General features: G+C 51.8%; 6 protein-coding genes across 6 annotated transcripts; 5 read left to right on the forward strand and 1 right to left on the reverse strand.

Annotated features, from left to right (window-relative positions):
* Positions 1-170: 170 nt before the first annotated feature.
* Positions 171-6,807, forward strand: encA (non-reducing polyketide synthase encA; the record flags this gene model as incomplete). The annotated part of the gene is made up of 8 exons (XM_043301310.1): positions 171-1,388; positions 1,447-1,780; positions 1,830-2,014; positions 2,064-2,381; positions 2,440-3,359; positions 3,419-6,186; positions 6,236-6,678; positions 6,742-6,807. 8 exons carry the CDS (start codon positions 171-173, stop codon positions 6,805-6,807), a joined length of 6,252 nt encoding a protein of 2,083 aa, XP_043157245.1.
* A 409-nt stretch (positions 6,808-7,216) lies between these two features.
* Asppvi_005388 (uncharacterized protein) lies at positions 7,217-9,874 on the forward strand (the record flags this gene model as incomplete). The annotated part of the gene is made up of 7 exons (XM_043301311.1): positions 7,217-7,297; positions 7,367-7,571; positions 7,622-7,687; positions 7,735-8,309; positions 8,473-8,647; positions 8,711-8,777; positions 8,839-9,874. The coding sequence occupies 7 exons, from the start codon at positions 7,217-7,219 to the stop codon at positions 9,872-9,874; spliced, it is 2,205 nt and encodes a 734-aa protein (XP_043157246.1).
* A 223-nt stretch (positions 9,875-10,097) lies between these two features.
* On the forward strand, positions 10,098-11,902 carry Asppvi_005389 (uncharacterized protein; the record flags this gene model as incomplete). The annotated part of the gene is made up of 6 exons (XM_043301312.1): positions 10,098-10,485; positions 10,561-10,687; positions 10,744-11,069; positions 11,139-11,195; positions 11,260-11,470; positions 11,536-11,902. 6 exons carry the CDS (start codon positions 10,098-10,100, stop codon positions 11,900-11,902), a joined length of 1,476 nt encoding a protein of 491 aa, XP_043157247.1.
* Positions 11,903-14,676: 2,774 nt separating this feature from the next.
* Positions 14,677-16,224, forward strand: Asppvi_005390 (uncharacterized protein; the record flags this gene model as incomplete). The annotated part of the gene is made up of 6 exons (XM_043301313.1): positions 14,677-14,746; positions 14,810-14,984; positions 15,069-15,112; positions 15,201-15,268; positions 15,324-15,424; positions 15,489-16,224. 6 exons carry the CDS (start codon positions 14,677-14,679, stop codon positions 16,222-16,224), a joined length of 1,194 nt encoding a protein of 397 aa, XP_043157248.1.
* A 1,024-nt stretch (positions 16,225-17,248) lies between these two features.
* Positions 17,249-19,426, reverse strand: Asppvi_005391 (uncharacterized protein; the record flags this gene model as incomplete). The annotated part of the gene is made up of 8 exons (XM_043301314.1): positions 17,249-17,306; positions 17,363-17,690; positions 17,754-17,912; positions 17,965-18,623; positions 18,673-18,930; positions 18,986-19,038; positions 19,097-19,177; positions 19,232-19,426. 8 exons carry the CDS (start codon positions 19,424-19,426, stop codon positions 17,249-17,251), a joined length of 1,791 nt encoding a protein of 596 aa, XP_043157249.1.
* A 559-nt stretch (positions 19,427-19,985) lies between these two features.
* Positions 19,986-20,926, forward strand: Asppvi_005392 (SDR family oxidoreductase; the record flags this gene model as incomplete). Its single annotated transcript, XM_043301315.1, has 2 exons — positions 19,986-20,269; positions 20,344-20,926. The coding sequence occupies 2 exons, from the start codon at positions 19,986-19,988 to the stop codon at positions 20,924-20,926; spliced, it is 867 nt and encodes a 288-aa protein (XP_043157250.1).
* Positions 20,927-21,816: the final 890 nt, after the last annotated feature.

Here is a 21,816-nt window from a genome sequence, read left to right on the forward strand (position 1 = left end):
GTCCCTGGCACATTGCCACCGTGGAGAGGTGCTTCCATAAAATTCCTAGGACAGGGTAATGAGTAGTGTATTCTAAATTTGTTTCCTAAATTGGATTCTAACGTCACCCCATTGCCTTTTCCGAGCCAGCAACCATTCAATCGCAGCCCTTTGTAAATGAAGTCTTCATCATGGATTCGAAACGGATTGTATTCTTCGGGGGCCAGGGTAGTCGTTCGCTCTCCTTGTCAAGGCCAATCTCAGGGACGAACAGACAGAATGAATCCCCAGCAGTTTCTCTCTTACTATCGACTTGTCACACTGCGTTTCTACGAGAGGCCATACGGGCTCGATCACAGTCCCCTCCCGTCTGGGCAACGTTTGATACGCCAAGCAGTCCGCAATCCTTATTAACAGTGCCTCATGCACAATCCGATAACCCTATTCTCCACGGGATATGCCTCTGCGTGAACCAGTTGGTTGGGTATCTTGAGTATGACAGCACACTCGAGAAGCTCAAACAGGCTATACCTACGGGATTCTGCTCTGGGATGCTCCCTGCAATGGTCCTAGCCTGCAGCAGCACCGTGGAAGAGTACATCATGTTCAGTGGGGAAGCGGTTCGTCTTGCGTTTTGGATAGGGTACCGCGCTACCGAGCTGAGCCAGGGTCTTTTAAGAAAGGATTGGGAAGCTCAGCCCTGGGCTTTATCCGTGTCTGGAAAGGACAAGGAGACAATCGAGAGAGATGTCCAGAGTTTCAATAGTTTTGTTCCCGAATCGTCTCAAATCCGGCTGGCGTCAAGATTCGGCAAAGCTTCTTTCAGCATTGTGGGCCCAGGCCATGCATTGGAGGCATTCCGATCCCAGCATGTTTCTTCACCGTGCAGTGCGGAGGAAGTGCTTGTTCACGCCTTGTACCACGGAGGAGACAGGGGACTGGATGCGCTCAGTAAGGTACTTGATGATGTTCGGCGTGGAGGTATATCGTTTCCACCCTCAACAGCCATGAAAAGACCGATCTGGTCTTGCAATGACGCATCTTTGGTGGATGCGTCACTCCTTGCCTCCACCTCGCCATTGGAGTATACCATTCGTCTCATCCTGGTTGACACTGCCGACTTGTACGTTACCTGGCTCTCAGCTGTCGATACTATTACCTCTTCAGGTAAAGACTGGGAGATAGTCACGGTGGGACCTGGGTCAAATGCCCTGCTCGCCTCAGTAAGCAGGGACATAGCTCGGCCTGCAAAAACAAGTTGGATAGACATCTCAGGGCCTTTTCGAGGTGCCAATGAGCTCCAGACTGATGGCTTTGCCATTATCGGAATGTCTGTTAATTTCCCCATGGGGGCTGGAAAAGACGCATTCTGGAAAATGTTAGAGCAAGGTTTGAACGCAGCGCAAACAGTAAGTTTCCCCTGCAGCCCCTTGGAAACCTTGACTGGCCGATTGACGGTGCCGATAGATACCAGGTACCAGGTTCGAAGTAAACGAGTATAAAGCTGGAGGGAGTAACTGCCGGCCAGTCCGCGAGATGAAAGCCAGCCATGGAAACTTTCTCAGCGACCCATTCCAGTTTGATCATGAGTATTTTGGCATCTCTCCTCGGGAGGCCAAGTCAATGGACCCCCAGCAGAAACTCCTCCTCCAGGGCGCAGTGCACGCCATGGATGATGCGGGATATGTACCAAATGGAGCACCTTCCTTCAATCCGGAAACGATGGGGTGCTATATCGGGGTTGCCACAGATGACTACGTGCAAAATCTAGCTAGGGAGGTTGATGTGTATTACTCTACCGGTGGGTGTCCGTTTCTAGCAKGTACCGATACAGCGGCTAACCGAGCTAGGTACGTTGCGCGCCTTCTTGAGTGGGAAGATATCGTACGCCTATGGTTGGAGCGGACCGTCCATTGTTATTGATACCGCATGCTCGTCTTCGCTTGTATCTGTGGTGATGGCCTGCCGGGCTCTTGCCCAAGGCGATTGCACTACCGCATTGGCAGGTGGGGTGAATGCCATTACCAGTCCTGATGTAAGCCGTTGTGACTTCTGTCTGGGGATACGAATGACTGATTATATAGATGTATCTTGGCCTTTCGAGAGCCCACTTTCTGAGCCCGACGGGGCAGTGCAAACCCTTTGATGCCTCGGCCGACGGATATTGCCGGAGTGAAGGGTGTGGGCTATTCGTAATCAAGCGCCTTTCGGACGCAGTCCGTGAAGGTGACCGAGTTTACGGTGTCATCAAACATGGGCATATGAATCAGAGCGGCCAGGCGACTTCTATCACCCACCCTCATGGTCCCGCTCAGAAGCAGCTCTTCAAGGAACTCTTGAGTCGAGCGCAAATTGATGCAAAGTCGATAAACGTAATTGAAGCTCATGGAACAGGAACCCAGGTATGGCCTTCGACTTCAATTTTGCTTACAGTACGGATGATCCTGACCTTTTGAGTAGGCGGGCGATGCGGTCGAGACCTCCAGCATTGAGTCCACTTTTGGTGGTTTTCCCAGCCCAGTTTACCTGACGTCCGTCAAGGGCAACATCGGGCACGCCGAAGCAGCATCGGGTTCCGCGGGTTTAGCAAAGCTGCTTATGATGCTGCAGTTCTCGAAAATTCCGCCACAAATCGGGCTCAACACGCTGAACCCGAAGTTGGGGACTCTGACGGGTCGCAATATCCGGATTCCTACTGCCGCCTGCGAGTGGAACCGTATCGCTCCCAACCTGCCGCGGCGTGCATTATTGAATAATTTTGGTGCAGCTGGCTCAAACGCTGCTTTGATTATTGAGGAATACAGTCCGACATCATGTCGCGAAGATCAGAAATGGCCTCTGAGAGCGGCGTATAATCTGATTCTTTCCGCGAGGCATGTCGACGCGCTCAATGAGCTTATTGGAAGGTACTCTAAGCTTCTCCAGGAGCGGAACGTTGCCATTGAAGATCTTTGCTACACGGCGACAGCTCGGCGGCAGAGACATCGGCATGTCCTCTCGATTGTCGGAGGGACTGTGCCAGAGCTTGTCGACCAGCTTCAACAGTACAGAACAGAAGAGAGCGCCTTGGTCGACTACCGAATAAAGCACCCAATTGTGTTCGTATTCTCGGGACAAGGCAGCTTTTATTCAGCCATGGGCCAGCAACTCATGCGTACAGCCCCTACCTTTAAGGCTAAGGTTGAAGAATGCGACTGCGTGCTGCAGCAAAATGGCTTTTTGGACATAGTACCGAGCAAGGTACTGGATGGATCCTTCAGCCCTATAACTGCTGCAGATTCGGTCTTGTGGTCACAGGTCGCATGTTTTGTGCTGGAATATGCCCTCGCATGCCTGTGGATCTCATGGAACGTTCAGCCCGACGTTGTCGTTGGTCATAGGTACGCGAATAGTCCGGGATTCTTATTTCATTTCCAGACCAAACCTAACCAATTGCCAGCCTCGGAGAATATCCAGCCATGGTCATCAGTGGTGCCCTGTCGCTGCAAGATGCTTTGTTGCTTGTTGTGCGCCGTGCACAATTGATGGCATCGATGTGTAACATTGGGGAGACTTCTATGCTTGCCTGCAATACCGCGGCACTGTCTGTCGAACACCTAGTTTCCGAGTCGGGCCTGTCTCAACTCACAGTCGCTTGTGACAATAGTGTAACGGATTCTGTTCTCTCGGGACCTGTCAATCAAGTAGACCAAATGGCCGGGCTACTCAAAGAGAAAGGGATTCGCTGTAAGAGACTTGATGTCCCTCTCGGCTTTCACTCCGCGGCTTTGGATGCAATGCTGCAGGAACTCGAGGTCAAATGCGAAGGTCTCCATTTCTCGACTCCTAAGATTGCTTTAGGGTCTGGTTTCCACGGGCGACTTGTTGAAGAAGGCGACCTCGATTCTAGCTATCCCGTCCAACAAACCAGGTCGAAAGTGCGTTTTACTGAGCTCATAGGCTCTCTCTCCAAACGAGACGGAATCCAAAACGCTACTTTCATTGAAGTTGGACCAAGCCCGATTACGTTGCCTATGATTCGGACCAAGTTTTCGGGACAGGATGCCGTTTTCCTGCCCTCCATTGCAAAGGGTCAAGATGCATGGGCTAGTATAAGCCGTTCCTTGCAGCAGATGAGCCTGCGGCACGACTCCATTCAGTGGCGTGCTGTGTTTGATGGCACAAACGCCCATGTCACGGACCTTCCAGAGTACCCGTTTCAAATGCAATCAATGTACGTCCCATTTAAGGAACCCAGCATGGTGGCGAGTGTATCGACAACCGCTCAAAACACCAAACCGTCTATATTCCATTTATTGCAAGATGTGGTGAGTCTGGACGCCGGGAAAGGATTGTCAACGTTCCGTACGAGTTTGGACACCCTGTCCAAGTACATCGAGGGCCACTCGGTCGATGGCTTTCCGCTATGTCCAGCTTCAGTATACCATGAAATGGTTTTGGAAGCTATGCATTGGCAGGTTGCTCCAGAGGAGGATCAAGTGGCAGTGGTCAGTGACATACACTTTGGGCATCCCCTTATATATTCACCGGAGAAGGGATTCTCCACGGTGCTATTGACGTTGGAGAAAATGTCGGACGCTAGGCCTAAGAGTCATGGAGGAAGATTCACCTTTGCGTCCGGTGTAGTGGCAGGGTGTGATTCTGACACGGTCCTGTGTTCCGGCCAAACAGCATGGAAGCGCGCTTCGGACGTGAAAGTATATCTTGCGCGGAAGGCAGCATACGCCCAAAGGCAGATGAAGCTATTGCACAAACATCAGAGCCAGAGAAATATCCTGCACCGCAACGTCATCTACAACACGATTTTCCCTCGGGTAGTTGCCTACTCAGAGCCGTATCAAGCCATCAAGGAACTGAACGTCTCTGAGACCGATTTAGATGGCCACGGTACATTTGAGGTCCCAGCAAGCGCTCTCACCGGGGGGATTGTGTCTCCAGTTTTCATTGACACTATGCTGCACGCGGCCGGCTTCGTCGCCAACAGTCAGGCCAAACCGACCGATGCTTTCATTTGCAGCGAGATCGAGTCCGCGGTTGTGTTATATACCGCCATCAACCCGCAAGACACTTTCCTTATCTACTGCAGCCTGCTGGAATGCGGCGATGGGGAACGTATCGGTGAAGCATTTGCAATGACGCTCGACGGAAGAGCTGTTGCTAGCATTGAAGGCATGCATTTCAAGCGTCTGAATCTTAGATCGTTCGCTAGCCATTTGTCGCGCCAGGCTGGTCAGCGGTCTACCGGCGAGATCCCGCGGCCAGTCGTAGGTCGCACTCAGACGTCGACGAAGGTTGCCGGTCCTCTGGTGCCTAGTGCATTAGATCCCATAGGTACGGTGGTCAGCCTGATTGCCAAGCTATGCGAACAGCCGAGGGAGGTGGTTACTCCGGACAAGCGATTGGCGGACTTGGGGATTGACTCGCTCATGCAAATAGAGCTATCCCATTCGCTCAAGCGCCAGTTTCCCCATTTAGATGCGGACGGTCTGATGGAATCGGAAACAGTCGAGGAGATCCAAAACTACATTGGCAATATGCGTGGTGAGCGGTCCGGGGTGTGCTTTACACATGACGTATCCAGCAACAGCAGCGCCGAAAATAGCGACGATGGTTCAATCGCATCAGGAAAGCTCACCCCCTATACGGAGGTGACCACCACTCCGAACGAAGTAACCGGTCTCCTCATGCAGTTGGTGGCTGAAACTTGTGGTTTCAGGCTATCTGACATTCACCAAAACATGGCACTTGAATCGCTTGGGATGGACTCTTTAATGACCATCGAATTCCAAGAAGGCTTGCAAAAGGAATTCGGCCACGCACTGGCACCCCGAATATTATCCCCGGCGATAACAATAAGAGAGCTTGCTTTAAAGCTTGCAGGGGACATTAGTCCACCAAGGGAAGACTCGGCGCATTTCATTGAGAACGCCACAAGCAAAACCCTTTTGCGCGAGCCTTCGGAGGGGCAATTCGTTGTGCATCTGCAACGAGGGCCAGATAACTACCCCCCACTTATCCTGTTTCATGACGGCAGTGGACTAATCAAAAAGTACGAGCGTCTTTCCCAGTTGGGGTGCAACGTGTTTGGTGTTCGCAACCCTGAGCTGAATGTTCGACCGCATTGGGCAAGGGACCTGAAAGATATGGCGAGTCGGTATGCTGCTTCGATTCCCTCGGTTGTCAAAGCAAAACAAGTGATTCTCGGCGGTAGGTTCCCGTCACTGGCCGTGGGGCGAAAATGTACTGACGTGCGCAGGCTGGTCTTTCGGGGGGGTGCTCGCCCATGAAGTCGCGCAGCAACTAGACAAGTTTGGGTATACAACAGTGGCTGTCCTTCTTATTGACTCCCCATGTCCGTTGAACCATCAGCCCCTGCCTCCCCAAGTTGTCAACCACATTCTGGGGCCCAAGCGACTGCCTCAGCCTGTCTTGGCCACTATGTCTTACCAATTTGAAAGCCATGCCGAGTTTCTCGCAAGATACAAGGTGCAACATCCCATACCGCCGGCAAGGAAGTATGTGATGCTGCACAGCGAGCAGGTTCTGGAGACAACCCGCCTTTGTGGTGCTCCATATCCATGGCTCGAAAGTCGACAGGATCGGGCTTTGTCGCTTCGCCAATGGGAAAGAATCCTCGGACGTTCGCTGGTGGTGTATGATATCCCAGGAAATCACTTTGAGCCTTTTAACGATGAAAATGTAAGAGGTCCTCTACGTCCCTACGTCCCAACGTACACGTTAGATGCTAAAACAGGCATTTAGGTCAAAACTGTCTCGGAGACACTGCGAGAGGCATATGAGAAGGTGACGGCAATGCGTTTAGTTTGACAATTGCACACTAGAAGATGATCGCCATGTACATAGAAGCTCCACGTCTCTATTTTGGGAAGTTACATGAAAATAATTCCGTCATGACATTTTTTCCAGTCTGTAATTCCTATTGTTGGCACCCTATGTTGGGCCCATGCCTCTAGAAAGATTTGCGGTAAAACCTAACAATCAGCGACCATCCAAGGCAATCCCAAAATAAAGGCGAGCCGAATCCGGGCCCATCCAGAGGACCGGCGTACGCCAGCAGTGCTCCCGCCGTCGGAGCCGTCATACTGACAATTCCATTCTACTGGCAGAGTCAACCACAGATAATCTCTATTTATGAGCAGCCCGTCTGCCGCAAATCCGCTCCTAGAGGTGTCAGCCATCCCAAAAACCAAATCTTTTCCGGCATTTCAAACATACGATGGCCCACTCCATCCTTCCTCACACCCACGAGAACGGCTTCCGCCAACCAGCCAAAGATCCTCACTGGGTGCTCCCAGAGGTAGATACAGTGTCCGAAAACCCCAGGAATAACCAAAGACCGAATTAACTGTAGGCTTCCGGTCTCTAGGACTCGTGGGACGAAACTGGCGATGACGCGGGACCGCAGTACGAGGTCCCGCCCTCGGTCGAGATCGTCACATCAACCCGCCACAATGACCTGGGGTTCAATGTCCTGCGCGTATGGCCGACACTGCATGATGGCACCGCGTCGCCACACGGGTGTCCTGCTTGGTGGAATCCAAGGGATAAGGTTGATGTTTTGATATGCGGCGGTACGTCTGAATTTGGCCGGGCTCGTGTGCGGTCAGACTGACAGTCATAGCTGGACCCAGTGGTCTAGAAGTTGCGCTGAGCTGTCTTCGACAGGGGCTCACATTCCGAATTATCGGTTAGTTTATTTCATTCGTGATCTCATTTTATCGTCATCATCTGCAGCCCTCCCATTTACAGAAGCTTACAAGCAGCTAGACAAGAACACCGCCCCCTTGGCAGCCGGACGCGCTGACGGGGTCCAGCCCCGGTTCCTCGAGACCCTGTCAACATGGGGCCTTGCCACAGAAGTGCACGAAGAAGGCCCCCTGATTGAACGCACTGCCATTTATCACAATGGTCGACTTCTCCACCACGGCCGCTCTCATCAGTCTGATTCACGTTACCGAGGTTTGCATATTATCACGCAGGGCCAGATTGAGCGGATCTTCGTGCGCGATCTCCTGCGGCATAGGGTGGTTGTGGAGCGCGCCACGACGCTGAAGGAGTATAGCATCGACTCGGCACTCACAGCGTCCAAGGACCACTCTGCCTACCCTGTTCAGTGCGTGATACAGGACGGAGATGGGAAAGAGACAGCAGTGCAAGCGAAATTCCTGGTTGGGAGCGATGGAGCGTCGAGTGCGATTCGGCGCAAGCTACAGATTCCGTTCGATGGCATCAGTACAGATATCTACTGGGGAATTATGGACTGTATCTTTGAGACGGACTATCCGCATGCGTGGATCTTTGGATCAGTCGTAAGTACGGAGCATGGCGGGTGTGTCATTATTCCGAGAGAAAATGGGTACATTCGGTCAGTGATTCATGGTCCCTCGGCGCTGCATATTTCTTCCCCTGTATGGTGTGCTAGATCTGACGGTTCTTACGGGCAGACTGTATACCCAGTTGAACATTTCTCAGACCGGTCCACTGGCGGCCTCCCGACAAGCAAGGGACCCCTCCTTCGCTGAGTCTGGCGGCCAGGTGGACATCCACTCGGTCACTCCCGAGGAAGTCCTGGAACAAGCAAATCGCATCTTTGCCCCGTATAAGCTGTCCTTTGCAGCGCCCCTCAGTTGGTTTGCTGTGTGGAAGAGTACGTCCTGACAATCTGCTTAACCCCCAAACATAAAAGCCGCCAGCCCTAACGTCCGTCCAGTCAGCGAACGAGTCGCTCGTTCTTTTTCCTCCGATGACCAACGCGTCCATTTAGTCGGAGATGCAGCGTACGTTTTGTCTTTCTGCCACGAACCTAAGCATTCTCTAACCTTGGTGGTGATCAAATAGACACGTCCACAGTGTCATGGGCGCCTTCGGCCTCAACGCCTCTATCCTCGACGCCGCCAACCTTGGCTGGAAAATTGGCCTCTGCGCAAAAGGAAAGGCCGACCCAAGCACGATCCTCCCGACCTACGATCGCGAGCGCCGCCTCCATGCCGCCAATATTATCGAAATCTCCGGCAAATACCTACGCTTCGTCTGCAGTTCGCAGGTCCCAACGGCCCGCCTGCACTACCTCGGTGCAGACCTGGGACTCGAAGAACGCGAGACGTACAAAACGAATGGGCAGAACGGGGTGCATGATGCCGTGCAAAGTGCGCCTCCGTCGTCCACTGAGGCAGTCTCAATCACGGTGGAGTCCGATTCAAAGGACAAGCAGAATGTCACTGCGGCCTTAACGCGCGACGAGGCGAAGGCCTTCCTGCATGACTTTTTCACGCAGCATGGACAGTTTCTCCTGGGGGTGGATGCAGAGTATGGTACGAGCTGCTTGAATCCATCCATAAAACGCATCAACGGCGTTAATGGGGCACAGCGGGCCCCGCCGGTCAAGGTGAAGAATGGGGTACGGGCTCCGAATCCCCGTGTGTGCTTCGATGAAAGTCACACGGGCTATCTGTATGACAAACTTCCTGGGGACGGCCGGTTCCATCTGGTCATATTCGGATCGAACCTTCTCGGCCCAGTCCGGCAGCGACTGAGGATATTTTCGGAGGCGATATCGTCGAAGGAATCTACAGGTGGGTTTTACGCGCGGTTTGGCGGGGCAGAGATGTTTAACATCGTCCTTGTGGCCAAGGGCACCCCGTTTGAGATTGAGGAGAATTTATCGGTTCGAGAGGATCTGGCCGCTCTGCGGGATACGGCCACTGTGTTGGCGGATGACCGCGCCCCCGACGAGGATGCACATAGTACCTGGGGCGTCAACCATCGCACTGGAGCCGTTGTGGTGATTCGACCGGATCTGTGGGTTGGAATCAGTGCGGTACCCGATGACACTGAGAAAGTGGGGTCCTACTTCTCGACATTTCTCCTAGCCTAAGAGATACTCTGTCCATAGCCTGTCTGCGCTGTACATCGTATAGAATGCTGTTTTCTACCGGAAACCGGAGTAAGGTACAGAATTATACATTGTACGCGGGTCCAAACAAACGACGGTGGGCTATGCCGGCCATATATATAGAACGATCATGAACCCCTTAAGTGAATCCCGCACCAAGGATCCCTGATCAACAATTCCATTAGCGAAACCCCAGGATAGCACTATGCCTACCCTCAGCGACGCCCATCAGCTGCTCCAGCTTGCTGACCTCACCCGCGATAGTGTTCACCGCATCATTGCGGAGTGGGCAAAGCTCCCTGCCGCTTCCCCCAGCAAACAGGGCGGCCCAGTAGACGATGGTGAAGCCAATCTGCCCAGCCGCGAGCTCTTCGAAGCGCAACGCACCCTTGTCGCCACGACGGGAAAACTGGTCGAGCTGATCTCGGACCCCAGCAGTCGACTCCTGGAGGTGTCGTCGCAGTATAACGAATCCAGATGCTTGCATATTGCTGCTGTACTCCGGATTCCGGATCTGTTGGCGGAGAACGGAGATAAAGGCATGTCAATGGAGCGCATCGCTGAGAAGGTGGGAATCGAGACGAGAAAGCTCGGTATGTCCTTCCTGATATCCGTGATCTAGCCATGTATTTAATCCAGGGTCTCATGATGACTCCGATGGATGGCAGGGCGTATCATGCGATGTCTTTGCTCGATTCACATCTTCCGCGAGACAGACGATGGGGTCTTTGCGAACAACGTCATCTCAGCCGGTTTAGTTGATAATGAGCCATTGAGGGCTTATATTGCAATGTTGTACGTTTCTCTCTCATGCAAAGGCTGTCTCTACGTTGCTAATGCAGATTGAGCAGTGGGTGGGATCTTTACAGCGCATCGGACGCTCTTCCACGTGCTCTCCTGGACTCCGAGATCGGGTCCTCATACTCGGTCAAGGAAACGGCTTGGCAAAAAGCCGTCGGGACAACCAAGGAGCGGTGGAACTGGCTCGAAGAGGGCGTGACAGCTACAGAGCTCAAAGATGGCAGATCTGGGGCTTATCCAGGGCCATTTGGCCCCGACGTCACGGCCGCCCTCCAGGGTACGAGCGGAGAGGAATCAATCCGTCGACCCGAGCTCGATATATTTGGTCTCGCCATGCTTGGCGGTGGGCGTGTATTCGGAGTTGCACATTTGTTTGGTAGGCCATGGTGCCCTGTTTATATACATACACACATGAAAAAGGAGCATATATTGACTATTGGAGCAGACTTCCCCTGGGCATCATTGGGCAAAGCGCAAGTTGTCGATGTGGGCGGCGGAGTCGGTATGTCGTCGGCGCATCCTCCTTTCCCGAGTGCTTCCAGCAAACAGAACTAAATGAACGCCAGGTGGATTTTGCCTCCAGTTGTCCAAGATTTACCCAGACCTCAGCTTTATCGTGCAGGACCGCGCGCCTGTGCTCGCTCAAGCCCAGCGCGAGATCTGGCCGCGCGAGAACCCTCAAGCGCTCAACAATGGCCGGGTCAAATTTCTCGAGCATAACTTCTTCGATCCCAACCCCGTTGTTGGTGCTGATATCTACTGGCTGCGGTATATTTTGTAAGTGCCCACGAGCTTGATGCCCCTGCCAGTCAACCTGGTACTGAAGACAGAGACGTATCAAGGCACGATTGGTCGGATGACTACTGCATCCAGATCCTCTCGGCCATCAAAGAAGCTATGAAACCTGGGTCCCGGGTCCTCATCTGCGACCAGGTCATGAACACCACGGCTGGGTTTGCAGAGCGAATTGCACCGGCGCCAGACCCGCTCCCGGCCAATTACGGCTATTTCACCCGATACAGCCACCAGCGGGACATTGCCATGATGAGCATCATCAATGGCATTGAGAGAACGCCAGCGGAATTTCAGGATATTATCGAACGGTCAGGGCTGGTGATGAGTCGGATCTATGATTGCCGAAGTCAGGTTTCGTTAGTGGAGTGCGTTTTGCCTGACGGGACGCAGACCGCGCCGAATGGTTATCACTAGGGGGCCTTCCATAGATTGATGATTATATGTCGTTATCAATGATAGTTTCTAGCTCCGTACATTCGTACACCTATAAACCCCCACGTTCTAGCTATACTTTGATGATCTACAGTATACGCTTCGCTACCGTACGTTAGCTACTGATCCGCCCTCTACCATAGCTTGCATGTCGAATAGGAGTGACGCCTCAGCACTTGCGGGTATGACTGCCTGCAAATGAATAAAGGCGAAAGATCACATGCGAGGTTAGTCATTAGGACCGTAAGTGATACGCGATAACGAGCCGAGAGTAAGGTGGGAGGAGCCGCCATCAGACTGGACGATTCTGCGCGAAGTGATCAACTGCTGCGTATCTTGATTTAGGTAGGCAGTTCCGACTGAGGCCCAGCGTCCACGAGACGGAATGAGCCAATAGTGGCCAATCAAAATTAGATTGTTTTTAATTTCGCTTGCAGCTCCCTTTATCCAGAGTCCCTAAGTCCAAGATGCCACCTGAGCACTGGATGTGGGACCGAAGGATTGAGCATAGAGCCATGCTGAACCTGCCTTTGCTGCCATTAACAGTATTACTGTTTCTATCCCTGCTGTCGGTGATCACATCATCGCCATGGACGACTATGCAAGGCTCGTTGCACATTGGAGAATACCGGAATGCTAGACGGTGATCCATATTCCAAACACTTCCACTGGAATGCAAGGAATAGCCCGTGTGGTTGATAGCATGGCCTGTCGTAGAACAAATGATTGACTCTTATTCCACGATGGCATCCACACGTTGTTGATTTGGCGTACGCCAAGGAAGAATAAGGGAGAAGAGAAAAAGCAAAGGTACGAGATTCTTCAAGCCATTCCTGTTAAGTCTAAAAACCTTCACACGCTTAACGGCCCCCACATGTCGATTCTCGGCCATCTCCAATCAGGATATTCATTTAACGCCACGCATTCGGGGTGGTTATTCGTTTGGGAAGGTGCGGATGTGGCTCTATAAAGAGAAATGGATCGTCCCGCCACCGATGAGCTTCTGACGGACTGTGTTCTGGCCGTCCAGTCCGTGTACTCAAAGGCCCCTCCATCATAGGTCTTGCCGCCGCTGGGACGCCGGCCCGGCCGATCGTATCTCAAGCAGGATGGATTTGCACCCACGCTATTTTTTGACGTCAATGCGAGACGGGCCAGATGAGAAAAGGTTGCTGCTGGTGATACTTGGCCCTTAATCTTGATCAGACCAAGAGCGCATGCCAAGCAGCTTCAGGGGATTGGCAAGGAGATCAAAAGTAAGCCCCCATCCCGAGGGACGACGGGCGTTAGTCTTTCCCCCGCTGACCGGTGGTCGCATTGTGTAACGTACTCATCGGAGTTGGCCGTACAGGGAATTGAATCCAAGATCTTCACCAGGAGCCGAGGTCGACATGATCAACAACAATACGAGAATGGAGGATGGCATCCCCCCGTGCCAGCATGTCTGTCTGACCCCACCCAATACGAGCTCCGGTGGATCAAGACATGCACGACGATAAGGATGACGCGATCCACTACTTCTGTGGGTTCTCAGCGTTGTACGGGTTAAAAGATATGGATCTATCCAGTGGTCGCCGCGCACAGATTCGGTGGGCGACTTGGGGATAATGTGGCTCCTTTCTGCTGCCAGAGCCTCATTCAAAACCCGCGATAAAATTGGGGTAATTGGGTCGTCCCTTAACCCCTCGATACGCGCCCATACAGATTTATCCCTCCCGCGAGGTGGAACCCCAGCATTTTCATGACTCAGCTGAGGAGAGCCAAAGTCTGTGACGTGCAGGGGTCGAGATCTTCTCCTCGTATATGCAGGTGGTCTGGACAACGAATAAAGCCCATGAGCCCATCATTCTATACATAAGCCATAATCCTCGCTGGTCCACAGCAGCTGCAGCCAAGCCGAGCGGTGTTCAGCCATTGATACCAATGGCTCCCAAGCTTGGCAGTGAATTAGCATCACCCTGAGACAATCTTCGCCACGCGTTTTGCTGGGGATGTACAAAGCACTAATTTCTGGAGGAATGTCCGGGGGTCGACACCAATGGTATCATTAATATTTCGCGTTCTTCCAGGCTCATACGTACTAACTAGTGTCTGGGCGTGAGCATTGTAACAAATATCAATTTTACGTTCGTTGATAAGCAGAAGGTGAGAGTGAGGCCGCATGTAGTCTCACATCGGGCCAGTAGCCATTTGTTACACCTATGGAGGCCTTGGAGCTGACACGTTGGGCTGATAGCAAGACTCCAATATGAGTAAGACGAACATTTGCTTCAACAGCGATACTTCAGTGCGAATAAGAAAAGGGAGTGCCGTCTCTGCGTCCAGGGTAATCGAAGCTGATGGGCCAGCCTGCAAAGCTGCCGTGATGAGGATTGCGTTCGTATTCCAGCAAGCTAGATCCTGTATTCGAAACTTCTAACCAAACCCCCCCCCTTCCCCCCCGGTTCATAAGGTTGCAATCTGGCGTATCATCATTGCCACCTATCTCATGTGGCTATACATCCTGCCGCACAGAGAGGGGGATCACCATTCTCTAGCGTGAGCAACTGCGGCCCTATATGCTGCAGACGTGAAAGTTCCGTTCAAAATAGCCGGGGACTCTTTCAGTATCGGCTCGAATCCGATCCCATATTGAAATATCCCTGGTTTAGCCCTGGTCTCCCTGGCGCCGCCATTCAAAGGTTGATGCTCTTTAGCTGGTGGTCTCCTTGTTCTCTACTTTCCCGCGCCGTCTTCGGTGATTACATTTCCAGAAAATGCCCCGGGCCGCTCGCAAATGGACGCCAGAAGAAGATAATCTGCTATCTCGAGAGGTTCATTCTCAATGTAAGCAGAATTCCCACCAGACTGGGTCGCATTTGCTGACGGGGACTCCTTGGTTGGTTATAGTAGCCGAGGGCAAAGTAAAAGACTGGACGGTGATTGCAAACAAGATCCCTGGCCGCACAAACAAAGACTGCCGGAAACGGTGGCACAATGTCCTGTCAGGGGGGTTCAATAAAGGCTACTGGACCGAAGAGGAGGACAAACTGTTGACTCGAGCAGTACAAACACATGGAGAAACGTAAGCCCTGCGACCCGGCGCGTTTCTTTGCGGCTCAGGGCAATGCCTTAAGCAAGCAAGGATATCAGTTGACGTGCCGTGCAGATGGACAGCGGTCGCCGAGGTTGTGAAAACACGCAGTGCAGATCGTATGTACTATCCTTGTCTCATGCATGATCAAGCAGCCTGCTCGCACCCACCACCCTGGAGGCCGTTACTTACCCAATGTTGCGGCAGAGTGCGCCAAGCGATGGAAACAATGTCTGGATCCACAGCTCGATCGTAGTGAATGGACAGAGGATGATGTGTGCCTAACTTCTCTTTGGACAAGAACCGAACTTGGGCTAAAACAGAGGACAGAACCGTCGGCTGGTAGAAATCGCGGCCGTGAAAGGGAGACGGTGGAAGGAAATCCAGACGGAGTATTTTCCTTCACGATCCCGCAACACCATCAAAAATCAGTAAGTCGTCTTGTGGCCCAAAAGAGGCACTACATCGGACTAAACGCGCCCTGGGCAACGGCAGATACACCATCCTCACTCGGCGAGAGAACAAGTTAAGACCCAGCAAAAGTAGGAAGCTAAGTCAACGCCAGGAAGATCTAATGACCAAGGAAACTGCGCTTCCGACCGAGTGGTCATCAGACGATGAGGACGACGAGGACGACGAGAGCAGCTGTGAGGAGGACGAAGATGGTAGTGCAGAGGAAGAAAGCAGCCGACGGGGTCCACGCAACTGCCGGGGGGACCAGAGCGTGTACAGCTCCACATCCAATTCCGACCCTACGCTCGCGGTTCCCACCGAGGTCTCTGTGTATGCAGGGCCGGATGCCTTGCCATGGGATGATCTTTCAGCTGGAGCCTCCGGTCACGCGTGGGATCCGACCATGTCCTCCGACACTGACTTTCCTGGACACGGTTTCAACGGCACTCTGCCCGATCTACCTACCGTCTCTCCGGATGTTTTGCAGGGTTTTGGTCGCCACGGGTCGGATGCTGCTAAGCAGGCGTTCTATCCCGATCTTCTCTCCCCGGTGCCCACTGACATATCCGGATTGTTCGGCCAGGGGGTTCCAGAAATGGCAGAAGTCGAATCCCAACAACCTGCCATCATACCACTCCAAGGCATAGCGGTGCCGCGTCAGTATTCTCGCGGTAACAAAGTCGTCCTTACCGTCGAGGAACCAGACCATCGGACGGTCGAGGCCTTAGTGCAGGTTGCATTTCTCAGTGGAACTCCGTTCCATTTGGCGCGTGGATGAGAAACGTAGAGGTAGAGATAGACGGAATAAACGCGTACTTGATATATTTCTCCCCTACTATTTCTTTTTCTACGTCGTTGGCCTGCGACTTTTCTTTTGGGCCATTCTACCTAGATTCTCGCTCTGGTGTTATGCCCAGGAGGAGCAAATGCAAACCCTTGTCAGGTTCAAGAGAACTATGCAAACAATTGAGACATGCATTCAAACTTTTGATCATGCACAAGCCAGACCACGACTGCCTTACACTCGACGCCCAACCCATCTGCGAGAAACATTGAATTGACAACGCGGAAATTGGTTTGTACTGTACAAGTCTGGTCCGCGCTACTACCAAGCCCCGATCCAGCCACATCGGTTATATCCATGCATTTACTTCTTCGGGCCTAACTCCAAGCCACCAGGATCGTTAGCATTGCAACCTTTCATGCCTTTCTCAACAAGACTCCTCTGGTGTGGATATACTTCCCTTGCCGATCCCACCTGCCTAACTGGGCGAACGGAAGCATTGGCATAAATGTCTTCTCCGATGGGGACCGGCGTAACTTGGTGTCAGCGGAAGCCGTTTGTACGCGGGGCCTAATAAGCTAAGTCGGATGGGAGGGGCAAAGGATCGCCAGGCGCGGCCGCTGAAAAGATGGACTCTAGCAGTGCATAGCATAACTCTTGATCTTTTTTTATTTTATTTCTTTTTGCGACCCGTCCCTTCACTTAAATAGGTAATTCCTATAAACTCCGTCTGTTTGCCAGATCATATCAGCAAACACGGGGACTTCAATTTTACCAGATAAAATATAATATCACTTTCAAGTGCCAAAAGGCACTAGTAGTAATGCTCTAATTAATCGTATCATGATTGTTCTATTGAGAGATAAGAGGTATCATCTCCATTCTTCAAACAATGATTAGCACCCAGGGCAATCTCAACTCAACCGAGGCCTATCTATATCCTTTTATCATTCCATATCTGCCCATATATTCAGTGGATCTGTCAATGTTGGCTCTATGTATAGCATTTGATTGAGTCTTATCCTCGTAGGCCTTCAAGCTCCGCTGGTCGAGGCTGACACATTGGCCCTTTTGTACTACGCAATCAATTAGCCCCCAGACCCAAGCTACCGTGCCACAGGCCAAGACTCACCGATAAAAATACAGCACACAGAAGACTAACTGCAGCCCCAACGTAGATACACGTGAACCTGTATGAGCCATAAGCCGATAATTCAGGATCACGGGGAAAGAGGGTGTGGATAAGTACACGTCGTTCCATGCGGATACAATCACTTCCAACACCTTACGGCGCATGTCGGACGACAATGATTTGAGCAGGTGCCCGCTTGTTCCAGATACCATCTGCTGCACTTGGTCTCGTGGTGTGTTCGGAAGGATACGGTACAGATTCTTCGAAGCGACGTTGACGAAGACGGCACCGCCAACGGAGAGGCCGAGGGTGAGGCCGCCGAGTTGTGCTATATACATTGTTAGCATCGGCTAGATTTGGGTAATACTTTTTCCGTGAAGACAGATAGTACCTAAAAGCATCAGGGATAGTCCATTGGCCGCTTCTGATGGGGGTACGACGGCCTGGATAACGGCGAAAGAGGCTTGCGTGTATGCGCCGGCGCCCAAGCCAAGGACGATCTCCAGACCATACAGAATGGAGGGCGATGTGTCGACGTGCACAATCGTCGCTAGCTGTTGTTAGGGAGGACAAATTTACGTCACGCGGATCCCAGAGCATACCCATTAAAACTGCCGCAACCATGGCCACAATGCTACCTCCCAGGTAGCACGGCTTGTAATATCCAACCCGCGACATATACAACCCGCTAGCCGGGATGGCAGTGATGAGGAAAAAGATAAAAGGCAACTGCCGGACGGCCGCGTCCATTGCCGTATCCCCACGCGTGAATTGAAAGTAGATGGGGATGTAGTACACGCTTGTGTAGGATACGGCACCCACGGCGGTGCATGCCACGAAGAGCAACAGGGGCTCCTTCTGCAGATACAGGTGGATCGGCAGCATGCGCGTTTCCTTCGTAGTGAATACGGTGAAAGCTTGCTGGAGAACAAAAATAATCCATAGCGAACCGGTCACTACAAATAGTGCGATGATCTGGCCGCTGCTCCATGGGTAGAGGGTTCCTCCGAAGTTGATGCCCATCACTAGAGTGATACAGGCTCCCACGCTGAGAACGGCCCCGACGCAGTCAAGTGTGGCCAACCTCTGCCACTTCGTCATACCAGGGGCCGGATTGTTGGACGGGAGGATGAACACATAGATTGGGAGAAGGATAGCACCAAAAAGTAGGTTGATGTAGAAGGCCCAGCGCCAAGTGTATAGTTCGAAGCCGCCCCCAATGACTGGACCCAAGACGGTCCCTACGCCCCAAACGAGGCCACTATGGCTAGACGTTAGCGAAAGGCTGTCATTGAGCGGCGGATACTCACGTCAGGCTAAGGTAGCCGGGTCTCTCGCGGTTTGTTGTATTCATCGAAATGATCGTCAGCAGGCCGAAGTACATGCCATTTCCACCTGCACCGGCAAATACACGTCCTACAATCTCCGCCGTCATATTTGGCGCGGCGCCGCACAGGGCAGATGCAGCCATGAAGACGATAGTCGAGCTAATATAAATCCACTTGGCGTCAAAGAGGGCATACAGCCTGCCTAGCGGCAGCACCATCGCCATACCCCCGATCATGAATCTAGATTGTACAAATGAGCTAGGAACAGACTGTGATGGTTGGGTTTAGGACCGACCCGACCGAGAGCCATGGTAAGTCTGAAACAGTGTCGAATTTGTTCACGATAGCCTGAAATCTCATCGTCAGTATGTCGCGTCTTGTCTAACCGAATGTGTACGCCACTTACGGGAACGATGTTTGCTACGATGGTGTTGTCGAGGGCATAAACAAAAATAGCGGTGAGTGTGCTGGATATGAATAGGAACCACTAAACAGGTCAGGTCACGGCGTTCCAAATGAGTCCTGCGGTATAACAACATACACGAAAACCGGTGATGGTTCGGACATCCTTCAACTCCTCATCCGATCCATTGGGGTCACATTGCGTGCCCTTCTCGACATCAGGGGACGAGTCGTGACTCCCAGAGGTGCATGCCCCTGTGGTCATCCCATTTGAAGTCTCCTCACTGGATGATAATGCTATCGTCTCGTTCGGCACATTGGACCCTAAAGCCATGTTGCTAATGGCACCAGCAAGACGAATTGGCAGTCAATAAGAGTATTTACAGGAAATAAGGTCATCTGCTTTACTCGATCGACGAGGGACTTATCAACTTGGATTGTGGCAAGTCGGCTCTACGGGTAAGGACAGGACCTCGTCCATACATTACAAATTTTGTATGTTCATCGCTGTACGCGGGTCCGACAGATCACCGGCATCTCTCAACTTCACAACAAGGAGGGACATGGCTGGCACGATTCAAGTTCATAAGAGATCTATTTAGTCTAGGTGGGAACATGTATTCGAGGAACCCCGTGTGCCTGCCCTCCTTCGCAAGGAACATATCTATCAATACGCTGTGGGCATCAAGCGAGCCATACAGTCTATGGGGGAACAGTAACAAAAAGATCTCGCCGGCCGATCCACTCTTTGCGCGGCTGGGATATTTACCCCGCAGCATCCTTGCTCTTTTATCGTTTACGGCTTCTCTGTCATCCTTACAACTCCCCGGATTCCTTCGTACCTTTTGTCCATTTCGCCGCTGCAAAGGCTTATCTAGGATATTTCAACCACTATGGCACGCGTGTGGCTCATCACAGGGTGCTCCTCTGGGTTTGGCCGGCAGATTGCTATTGCTGCTGCAAAGATCGGAGACACAGTGGTCGCGACTTCGCGGGATCCATCTAAGTTGGAGGATCTCAAACAGACTGGCAACATCCTTCCGCAGCGCCTCGATATCTGCGCCAGTGATGAGGAGGTCCAGGCCCGTATAGCTGAGATCATTACGGCTGTAGGTCGTATCGATGTCCTGGTGAACAACGCGGGATATATCCTCGAAGGAGCTATCGAGGAGTCCAGGTAGGCAGCCAATCACATAGCCTTTCTCTTAATCTCCTCAACGGTCATCATCTTTACCTGGCTGACGGTCCCAGCGCCGCGGAGATTGAAGACTTGTTCGGTGCCAACGTCTTTGGCCAACTGCGGCTTCTCCGCGCTGTTCTCCCAACAATGCGCGCACAGCGATCGGGCACTATCGCCAATATGGGCTCCATTGGAGGCTGGAGAGGAACTCCAGGAGCCGGCCTATACTGCGCCACCAAAGCAGCCATTGCCATCTACACTGAGGCGTTGAGGGCCGAATTGGCTCCGTTTGGTATCGAGACGACTTGCATCGAGCCGGGATACTTCCGCACCAACTTCCTCGAGAGCGATGGTAGCCACAAGGTTACAGCCAAAAATCATATTTCCGAACTCGATGTTGTGACGCAGCCAACCAAGTCACGGCTGGCAGCCTACAGCCACCACCAACCGGGAGATCCGGTCAAGGGAGCACGTCTCATTGTCGAGGCGCTGACGCGCACGGGACGATGTCAGGGACGTACTCTGCCTCCCCGACTGGCTCTGGGACGTGATGCAGTGCAGGTAATCGGAGCGGCTCTTGACCAAAGTTGCGAGGCCCTAGACGCGTGGAAGGAACTGGTGAGCACCACTGATTGTGACGATGTTCGCAACTAAGGTTAGGATCCATGGATTGACGACGCTTTTCAAAATTGAAAAAAAATTGAAACCAGCTGATTGAATTTCAGCGCCTGCCGCATGTCCAACAATTGTTACGGGATGCATCTCGTGCGCTTACTTGTGGGCGAGGTCAACATAAACCTGTTGATCGGATGACCAAATCTGAGTACACCTTCAATTAGTGTCGTGCCTGTAGGACTTCCTGATGCGATATATAGCTTACTAGGCTAGATGCTACTTTAACTAATCGTCAATTAAAGAGCATGTATGGGGTATATCGTACCCTTGAATGTGCCAGTTATAGGAAAAGAAATGTGGACTTCCTCTTTCAGACGTCTATGTAATTCTACCTTCCAAGCCTGCGTCATTTTTTGACTGTCTTTTTAGGACCAGATGTGGTTGTTTCTGTCATAGTTACTAATCATATTAACCTACTAACAGCCTTGCTAAGCCCGGGACATAAATTGGAAATTCAGTTCAGTTGGGAACAGAGTATGTGGCAACCGTCTCACCAACTAGGAAGCCTTGAAATGGAGCTTAGCATCACTGTTTTTAACAACAGTGATGAAGTATTGATTTTACAGTATATTCTACACTAGTGGGATTGATATTATGGAGGATGTTAGTTTAATGGCTAGCTTTTAATTGCTTAGGGGGAGCTAGTTTAAAACTTTAAATAGTGAGATGGTACTATTACTCTTGATCCATAAACCTATATTAGCAATATTAAAATGAAGTGGCCAATTTCCCGCTTCTCTGCCCTATATAAGACTTATTCAAGAGTTCTAATAACTTTTAGTGCTTTAACTAGGATCTAATCTATGTTGTATGTTTACCACCTCCAAAGCGACGAACTTGCACATGGATACTGGATGAGATATCAATCA

This window comes from Aspergillus pseudoviridinutans, assembly GCF_018340605.1.
Source record: "Aspergillus pseudoviridinutans IFM 55266 DNA, scaffold_3, whole genome shotgun sequence".
Lineage (NCBI taxonomy): Eukaryota > Fungi > Ascomycota > Eurotiomycetes > Eurotiales > Aspergillaceae > Aspergillus > Aspergillus pseudoviridinutans.